The sequence below is a fragment of the Gymnoscopelus microlampas genome (genome assembly GCF_963454915.1).
Source record: "Gymnoscopelus microlampas genome assembly, chromosome: 9".
NCBI classification, from domain to species: domain Eukaryota; kingdom Metazoa; phylum Chordata; class Actinopteri; order Myctophiformes; family Myctophidae; genus Gymnoscopelus; species Gymnoscopelus microlampas.
In genome coordinates, this window is record NC_139946.1 from 45,591,377 (window position 1) to 45,601,449 (window position 10,073).

Genomic DNA, 10,073 nt, shown 5'->3' on the forward strand with positions numbered 1-10,073 from the left:
GTTGGCTCTTGAGGCGCGTCCTAGCGAGACAGAATGGGTTTCTTTTGGTGCCGGCGGCCGGCCTGCGCACGCATACTGGTTCTTATCAGTGTGACGTCATCAGTTAAGGGGTCTATATTTGTATTCCCTATTTTGTTCCCTATTTATTCTTTATAACATGAATTTGTATGCCAATGTTGATCCTATTCTGTTCCTCAGTGGTGGAAATAGCTCTCAATATCAATAGGCTACTATGTAAATACTCTGTTACAAGTAAAAGTTCGGTAATTCAAAATTTACTTGAGTAAAAGTACAAAGGTATTTGGTATCAAATACTTAAAGAACCAAAAGTAGAAAGTAGGCTACCCATTATGCAGAATTTCCCATTTCAAGTTTTCTAATGTATAAAATAAAATGCATACAAATCTTTTGAAAATAGCAGATCTACAAGCTCACAATGCGACGCATTGTGAGCTTGTAGATCATATTTTCAAATGGCCGGAATATATATAAGGCTGAAGTGGTTAATGTATGTTTTGTAATAATAATCAAAATCTGCAAAGTAAGTGGAGTAAAAGTACAATATTTGCCTCTGAGATGTAGTGGAGTAGAAGTAAAAGTACTGAAATTTGGAAATACTCCAGCAAAGAAAAAGTACCTCAAAATGTTAGTTTTATTATTAAACTATTTTGTCTGTATTATTTGTAATTAAACAAGCTTATAATGCTGTACTGTAATCATTTTGACTGTTCACAACAGTGAGAGTTGATTATTATTTACTTTTTTATGATGTTGTACTTGTTTGTTTGTTTGTTTGTTTATTTGTTTTGTTTGAGGATTTCAGGGCTGGATAAACCAGTCACACTCGTTTCCAATTCAGATTTGGGTTTTCCTGCCCAACCTCCATAAGTATTATGTTTTCCTGCCCCCTCCATAAGTGTTATTATGCCCAGAAAATTCTATACACCTACTGTATTACCTTGCACATGCCCTAAAGGTGCAGGTGTCTGTCTGTAGGTGATTGGTTGTTTGCCAGTGGGAGGGGGCAGGTGCAGGTATTGGGAGGGGGCAGGTGGAGGTATTTCAGCCACCACCGACAGCAGAGCTGCTGAAGAAAAGAAGTAACATATATTAAGTGTAAGAACCAGCACAATTCAAACAGGAGAAGACATACGTGGAGAATGGGTGTCATGAAGTGCCTGGTGATTTTTGCCCTACTGGGCATAGGCTCACAGGTAGAGTAATAACTTATCTTTTTGTCATAATATATATTTTGATTTCATGATGTACAAGGAAAAAATAACATTTCACTAACACATCTTGATGTGTAATTACTAGCATATCACATTATCTAATAGATGTTCAGATCTAAGATGTTATCATTTAAGATGTTTAATCATATTTTTTTTTTCTTATGTGTTTACATTCACAGACTGGAGCTCAAGGTATGTTCCTTTTTGCATAAATTCCACTGTATCATTGTCAAATAATAGGGTCAATGTAAATACAGAGACACAGACATGGTATCACAGATTGTTTTTGTGTTCTCAATATTAAGTGCTAATTGTTTCATTGTTGTAATGAACACATATTTGTGTATGGTCAACTACTCTACAATGGAAGATAATATTCCTGACACCTGTGCACACAAAAGGCACACTCTTTGTGCAGCCTCACGGCTCACGCACATACTGTAGACACTGGTTCATGTCAGGTTATACATTTCTGTTCAGAATCATTGCAGCATAAAGTAAAGATGTATGTCTCATACATCATATTGCTCGACAAGATAATTATGAACATAAACACAAATGAATGGTGTCATTTTACAGCTATCACGGCAGTAGTGTTTGAAGCAGCATCAGAAAACATCATCGTGTTATGGACGAAGGACTCTGCAGCCGTCTCATACAAGCTCACCGCCACACCAAAAAACAACCCTACTACCCCTACTCCCTACACACTTTTTGGTTCCAACGTTGTGATGGGCGCCGTGCACGGTCTCTCCTCAAACACCATCTACATCATTACGGTCGAAGCTCTGGATGCCAGTGGTAACCTAATCAGTGATGCGAAGGTTGAGTCTTCCACAGGTGAGTTACAGTAGTGGGTGGCATTTGTCTATAACAAAGAGGGTCATTAGACTAGAGACTTAGAGAACTAACTACTGTAGATACAATTTAGAGTTACAGAGTTTTGGGTAGAAAACTGGAATAGTAGAGAGCACAGAAACACTTTGAGGTTCAGTAGCATAAAGAAAGAGACATTAGGGCTTATGTAGGTTGTGATTGTACTCTAAACTTAGAGGGAGATGTGACAAAATGTATGTGGACAGTTCCACCTCACCACCTGCCTGGAATCCCCAGCTCATATTGATTGCTGTAAACGTAGAAGGAAGGCACTTTTGTGTACAGTAGGCCTTTGAAGTGGATTTAAGTTATCTTTAGCTTTCAGGCAGCTGTCTAGACAGGAACAGGTTACTTTCATAGAGAGATTTGTCCAAATTCAGCCAGAGTTATATGATATATTGGCTATAACCTTATTTTCTGCATACAGTACCTTGGGTTGTACATTTCAGATTCTAAGGTGCCTGATTGCGTTGGATTAAGTTTTCTAATGCATTTACGAAAGGTTACTTTTTTCTTCTTCCCACATGTTTTTCATCTGAACGAATTGTATACATTGACTGTTTTAGCTCCCCAGGTTATGGATCCTATTGACGTAGTGAAGGCAAAAGACAGCACAACCTTGATGGCAGAGTTCACCGAGGTCACCGGGGCCACTGGGTACATCATACGCATTGAGAACAACGCCGGCTTCTTCCGCGAAGACACAGTGTCCTCCTCGCCTGCACAGCTGGGATCCCTCGAACCGTACACCTCATACTCACTCTACATCATGTCTATGAACGCCGATGGCCGCAGCCAGCCGTCCACCGCTGTGGACGGAAAGACATGTATGCCAGTCTAATGCTTATCAGCATAATGTTACATCACTCAATGTTAATTGTTTGTGTTAGTTCAGGTGAATTGGTTTCAAAATAATTATTCATTTCATCATCAGTCAGCTAACAGTAGCCTAAAAGATAGGATCAAAGAGTTTCTGGTAACCATATTTTATGGACAGGGGGGGAATTACTGGAGGAAATTGTTTTCTGAGGGCTTGTTTCAAGCAGAAATGTGTTACTCTTTCACTGGGGGGGAAAAAGTATTGCCACCTAGCCTTCCACCTCCCTCGTTATCTGATCTTCCTTATTGTCTGAAATGAGTACAAAAGAATATAGGTCCCAACATGCCCTGAGGTCAGCATTGGTTTGATCCACTTATGATACACCTGACATACCCTAAAGGCCTCTCCTGTATCAGTTGTAACTGTATCTGACCTCTGTATGCAAAAACACAAAAAGCTGACCTCATCCTGACAATAATACAAGCCTGAGGAATGGGCTGCTGTTTACAACAGGACCTGATACCTCCACTTGTCACAAACATGCCACAAGCAGTTTCAGTGTTTTGTGTTCATTGTTTGCCATCATTCATCTCTAGAGAGATGTTTCTTCATAAGCCCCTGAGTATTAGCTCCTCCATCGTTGTCTTTCTCAATTCATTTCAGAGAAACAAGAAGGCCCAGTATTTTAACAAAATAATATGTATTATATCATGTTTTATTTTTTATGTATTTGACATTTCAGGCCCTACCTGTGACTGCAGTGTAAAAACCCAAGTGTTAATTTAACTCAGAGAACTCATAGAGATACATTAACACAGAGAATTTGACTCTGTGATGAATCTACTGTCACTAAAGTGACTAACTGATCATCATCCATCCATCCCTTTGGCTCTTAAGGATGTTTGGATTCAGTCCAGGATGCAAGAAATACCATTTCCATTTGACGACAAAAAATCAGTTCATTCCTTTGCTTTTATTCTCCCCCCCACAGTGTTGCCTCCTCCTCAGCTGACCACCTCGTCTCCCAGCAACGCCTCCATCGCAGCATCATGGAACAACGTGACGCATGCAGTGAGCTACTCCGTTGGCGTCCACAAGTTCGGCGTAAACAACACCGTGATCGTGAACACCACAGATCTAACGGAGACCATCAGCGGCCTGGATGCGGGCTCGCTCTACATCGTCTTCGTCTATGCCTGGGACGCGGAGGGCAGGAAGGGAGAGGCCGCGTCTGCCAATCAGACCACACGTAAGACTATAATGGAAACTATTAAAGGGATAGTTCACCCAAAATTGTTCTTATTTTCTATCAATTACAAACCTCATGAAGCCTTGAATTCATGGATTTTTTAAACATTTTTTCGCATTCCTAAGCCAATAATTTGATGACTGGTGGAGTCAATGGAGACTCTTTGAGTCTCCTACCGGAGACTCTGCCGGTCATCAAATGATTGGCTTAGGAATGCGACAAAAACTAAAAAATCTCCATGAATTCAAGGCTCCATGGGGTGAGTAATTGATTGAAAAAAAGTCATTTTGGGGGTGAACTATCCCTTTAATATCCAGTGAAATGTTGACCGTTTATTAATGCAACAGCATTACAGATCATAGGAACACAAGCCTCCTGGGCTGTTGCGGCAGCAAGCCCCCCCCAGCCCTTCTTAGAGTCCATTCTAACGGAGATGCTATTCTAAATAGTCATACTGTATATATATTCTAAAGATAAGGGTGACACACACATAGTTTAAACAAGTACGAGTCAGCTCAGCTGTTAGATTGACAGGCAGCTGTAGTTGAGTTAGAATTAGCACATTGATGTGAAAAGTGTCTGATTGAATGGGAGGCAGACAAATACACAATATTACATACATTTGACAGTCTATGAATATTGCTACCACAGGACCAAGTACATTGCTGCGAAAATTGTTTGTGTTGTGCTCATGAGATTATGGAGAAGGAAATATGTTAAAGGGATAGTTCTATCGATTAGTCACCCCATGGAGACTTGAATTCATGGATTATTTTGTTTTTTTGTCGCATTCCTGAGCCAATAATTTGATGACCAGTGGACCGGTAGGAGACACTTTGTGTCTCCTACCAGAACCGCAGCCAGCCATCAAATTACCCTCAAAAGTCATTTTGAGGGTGAACTATCCCTTTAAGCTGTCCATGATTCTTACACCAGTGGTTCTCAAAGTGGGGTCCAGGGACCCTCAGGGTTCCCTGAGCAGGTTCCAAATGGGCCCTTACAGGTCTATACCTTGACAGTGTACAAATGGAACCAAATGGACCCTTCCGGGTCCATTTGGTTCCATTTGTACACTCTCAAGAGTTATGGGGGTCCTTCCACGTTGAGAACTATGGCTTCTACACAGTACAGTACATGTGATCGAGTGTTTTCATTTGTCGGACCAAACTGATACTGTTATATCTTTGGATTGCCACCCACAGGACCTCCCACTCCAACTGACGTCCAAGCGTCTGTGGTGTGGAACGGTACCGTGGTGTGGAACGGTACCGTTGCGGGACTGAACGTGTCCTGGAGCATGGCTCAGGCCGTCCACGGAGCTATGGAGTACCATGTTTTGGAGGTTCGTTTAGGTGGTCCCCCCCCGTGTAACGCCACGTCCATGTCCTGCACCCTAACACCAGTGGTCTGTGGAGAGACCTACTCCATCCAGGTCACCGCGTCTAACAAGGCTGGACCCAGCGAACCGTCCGCTATTCTGGAGTTCATGAATTGTGAGTAATGACCAAACCATCTCCTGGTGTCCCAAGTGAATAATATGAGATGATATCAGAGGTTGTAGACTTTGTATCAATATACTGACATAATCATTGATATTTCACTGATTCCTCACAAATATCACTTTTTGTTTGTTTAAATACGTGCACGACACTTAATCGTTTTATTTGGGGTAAATCAGGGTTCTGACCTGCTGATTTATGGTAGGTGACAATGCATTATAGCAGTTCTTAGCATTTATTTGTAGCCTTTATCACAATACATTGTTGAGAGATATATAGATTAAGGAGCTATTTTACAATGATCTAAATATATATATTTTCAAGGCAGCCCATTGTAGTCAAAGGGCATTGTAGTACAATCAGACAGTTAAGAGCTACAATTGTCACCTCTGTCGCCTTTTCCCCCCTAAAACAAATATGCCAGTTCCCTCACAACCAATCCATTTCAAACAAATGTTGTCTCATAAAAATCAGTTATTTGAGAAAAAATAGGAAAAAAAAGACTTTTCATAAAAGACACTTGAGCTATTAGCTCGATATCCTGCATCAGGCCCAGGGTATCAGCATATACAGTAGCCCTGACTTACAGTACTTTGATTCATGGATGATTAATATACTGCCATTCATTTGGATAATAGGACACTAAACTCTCAACTTTATCTTATCCACAGTCCCTTGCCCACCAGAGTCTTTGATGGTCGAGGAGGCAGTGGAAGGAAACTGTACGCTGTCATGGAATAGCACGCAGTATGCTGACTCGTACAAGGCCTTCATCAAGAGGGACGACGGAGTAGAAGTCAACTGTTCCACCACCAACACCAGCTGCGACTTCAAATGTCTGTGTGGCTACACCTACCTGATGGACGTGTTTGCCTACAACGCGGCTGGCCGCAGTCCCCAGGGACCGACCCTCAACTACACCACTAGTAAGTATTAACTGCTTGACCAGTTCAACCCTAGTCTGGAGTGAACATAGCAGATCTTACAAACCCCACACGCTTATGAGCTTGTAGACTGGCCATATTTGTGAGATCTGGTGTAGACAATGGTGGAAAGTAACTAAGTACAATTTTGAGTTACTTTTTACTTTACTAGAGTATTTCCAATTTGCAATACTTTTACTTCTACTCCATTACATCCCAGAGGCAAATATTGTTAACTTTAGTTACTAGTTACTTTGCAGATATATTACTCCACTGCAATTATTTGAAAACTTTAGTTACTATAGATTTTTTATTATTACAAAACCACTTCAGCTCTATTTAAACTTTGGCAATTTGAAAATAGCCAATCTACAAGCTCACAACGCGTGAAAATGAGCTCAATTCACCTTCATCAATCCGTTCCATCTTCTCTGTACCACAGTGCCTTGTTGCCCAGAGCAAGTGACTGTCAGCCTGGTGAGCACAGAGACCCTGGAGATCAGGTGGAGCCCTGCACGTGGGGCACAGCTGTACGAGACGAGGGCCGTGGACAACGCCGAGACCATCGTATGCAATGACACAGAGCCCGTGTGTGCCCTCTCTGACCTGACGTGTGACACCAGCTACAGTGTGGTGGTGTGGCCCTGCAATGAAATCCGAGGCTGCAACCGCAACTGCCTGCCTCAACCTGCCAAGGGCACAGGTACACGCACGCACGCACGCACGCACGCACGCACGCACGTCATGTGCATAACAAAAAACACAGACACATATTGAAATGAAGCATGCAAATTCCTAGAAACCCACATAGCAAAAAGTAATGTACAGTATAACATGCACACACACTGTACAAACATACAGCAAATAGGGTTAATGTGTTTGATATAAAGATTATGTTCACGTGAAGACAGTGTATGTGTTTTTTGCCTATTGACACATCATGTATTTTGTACAAAAGTTATGTTTACCTCACTGTGTGCTATCAACCCAGGTGTGGAAGAAAGTAGAACAAAGTAAAACTATTTTTACTATATATTATATTATACATTTGTAACTCTGAGAGTGTACACACGGGACCATTTGGTTACATGTGTGCACTCTCAGAATAGAGTAGGCTAATGCCAAATGTATACTTCATTGTTCTACCGTGTTGCTTGCCGATTTTCAACGAGCGACGCAGTCATAGGACAAAGCGTAACTCGTCCTGCCCTCTCTCCCAGTGTTGATTTTGATAGCAAAATTTTTATTTAGTTTTAGTCATAGTCTTTTGCATTACATTTCATTTAGTTTTAGTCATATTTTAGTCATCTGAAATGTTTTAGTTTTTGTCTAGTTTTAGTGGACTAAATATCGTAAGATTATAGTCGACTAAATCTACAGTTGATTTAGTCAACTATAATGTATTTTGTCGGTGCCTTGATGGCGTCATAATGGCTGATTTTACGCTTGGTTGTATGCTGAAACTAGCCAATCTACAACCTCACAACGCGTTGCACTGCGACACGTTGTGAGCTTGTAGATCAGCTATTTTTAGAGCGCAACACCCGAGCGCAACCAAACATAAGATGACTTGCCTTTAGTTCTACTGGATCTCTTCTCCACTCGTCCTCACTAACATTTTAGTCTAGTTTTTATTTGTTGACAGAATTGTCAATATATTTAGTCTTAGTTTTAGTCATCGTAGCTTAGTTTTTATTTCGTTTTCGTTAGTTAGTCGACGAACGTTTTCCGTCATAGTTTTAGTCGACGAAATCAACACTACTGCCCTCTCTCCCCACCAGCTCCCTGCATGCCAATGGATCTGAAGGTGAATCAGACAGAAGACGGTGGAAACAGCATCAGTGTAAGCTGGACTAGTGCAAACAACGGCGCCGTCAACTACACCGTGGTAGCAGTGGGACAGGGTTCCTCCGCCACCTGCACATCCGCCTCAGACAACTGCAGCATCGCCGACCTGCCCTGTGGCACCGAGTACCAGGTCACCGCCACCGCAAGCAACAGCGCCGGCCAGAGTTTACCCAGCTACACCGTTGATGTAGAAACAGGTAAACCGGTCAAAGATGACTAGAGTTACAACTGAGAGACTTACAGTATGATGATAATCTTATTTATTGTCACATTTCAAATGTTTCCCAAAGAATTGTCGTATGTTGAAGAAATTTACATTGTGTGTATGTAGGCAGTTTGAAACATTTTTACAAATTGTGACAATTTACCCAGAATAGTAACATCAGGGTTAATGTGGTTAACATACATTTAAATTGTTAAATTATGATATTATCACACATATCAGACAATCTGCATTTCCCAAAAGGAAATGCAGCCATAACAATTAATGCCAAGAGAGGGGGATATCATCAGCAGAGACATGGATTTTCCCCGTGCAGGGCCCCAAGAGTTCAAGACTAGATCAGATTTGGATTTTGGGTGTTAAATATAGTATTTGTATTTGATTAATCAAAAATAATATTTATTATATCAAAGTGATGTCAATGCATTTTTTTGTGGTTTTGAACTACCCGAAATACAAATCTGATCCATCCACTCAAGATAGAGACGAAACTGATTGAACTCTTGGGCCGCAAATCAAGCCCCCGAGACTCTGGAATGGATGCTGTTGCAGTGTTCATGTCGGTTGCCACAGGATTTTTCAGTCAAATCATGCCTTTGCATTTGTAATTAATCGATTTCTGAGTTTCATGTCCATGTCAGTATGGTGTCAACTAGCTATGATATATATCGTCTCTGTCGGGTCAGGTGGAAGTCCAAAACTAAAGTCCAAAACTGTTACTTTTCAGGATTCAAATTCAAAAGCATCAAAAGTAGCAGATCCACAAGCTCCAAACGCATCGCTTCGCGCCACGTTTCGAGCTTGCAGATCTGCTGCTTTTGATGCTTTTGTGTGATGCTGTAGTGTGATCAAGTATCGTGTTAATTTAAGAAAAAATACAAAAAGTTAGAATATGCAGACAAGAGGTTTCTACCCCGAGAGCAACGATACACATCATATCCAGAAACAAAAAACATGGCACTCTGTACTTGACTGTTTCCATTTCTCTTGCTTTTACCAGCGCCGTGCTGCCCACAAAACCTGACCGTGGAGCAGGTGACCATGGCCATGAGCAACGTCACGTGGTCCCACGCCAGAGGGGCGGCGACGTTCATCACCTCTCTGACGTCGTCGCGAGGCCATGCCCGCTGCCATACCCAGGACTCGCACTGCCTCATGGGATGCATCACCTGTGGCACCAACTACACCGTGAACATGGAGGCGTTCAGCCGCACGGGCCACAAGGCCGTGTGCCCTTACGAGGGCTTCTCATCCAGTGAGTTGATCGTGTCACCGGATAATAAATATCAACTTCGATGTTTGCCTCGATTTCCTCAATAGGATCTATGCACAGCAGCCATATTATCACTTCCTTCGCAGGTGTTACCAATGATACTAATGAAGGCTCAGCCTCTGTCCCATTT

The 10,073-nt window shown here is 41.8% G+C and overlaps 1 protein-coding gene across 1 annotated transcript in view; it reads left to right on the top strand.

Annotated features, from left to right (window-relative positions):
- Nucleotides 1-1,160: 1,160 nt before the first annotated feature.
- LOC311051558 (fibronectin type III domain-containing protein 7-like) overlaps nucleotides 1,161-10,073 on the top strand; it is a gene marked incomplete at its 5' end in the record, with an annotated part of 11,636 nt that continues 2,723 nt past the window's right edge. The window contains 10 exons of the mRNA XM_084066137.1: nucleotides 1,161-1,214; nucleotides 1,412-1,424; nucleotides 1,812-2,072; nucleotides 2,675-2,935; nucleotides 3,920-4,177; nucleotides 5,380-5,670; nucleotides 6,348-6,602; nucleotides 7,042-7,302; nucleotides 8,381-8,644; nucleotides 9,671-9,925. Of these exons, the coding sequence (XP_083922263.1) occupies nucleotides 1,161-1,214; nucleotides 1,412-1,424; nucleotides 1,812-2,072; nucleotides 2,675-2,935; nucleotides 3,920-4,177; nucleotides 5,380-5,670; nucleotides 6,348-6,602; nucleotides 7,042-7,302; nucleotides 8,381-8,644; nucleotides 9,671-9,925 (2,173 nt within the window). The remainder of the gene's footprint in view (nucleotides 1,215-1,411; nucleotides 1,425-1,811; nucleotides 2,073-2,674; nucleotides 2,936-3,919; nucleotides 4,178-5,379; nucleotides 5,671-6,347; nucleotides 6,603-7,041; nucleotides 7,303-8,380; nucleotides 8,645-9,670; nucleotides 9,926-10,073) is intronic.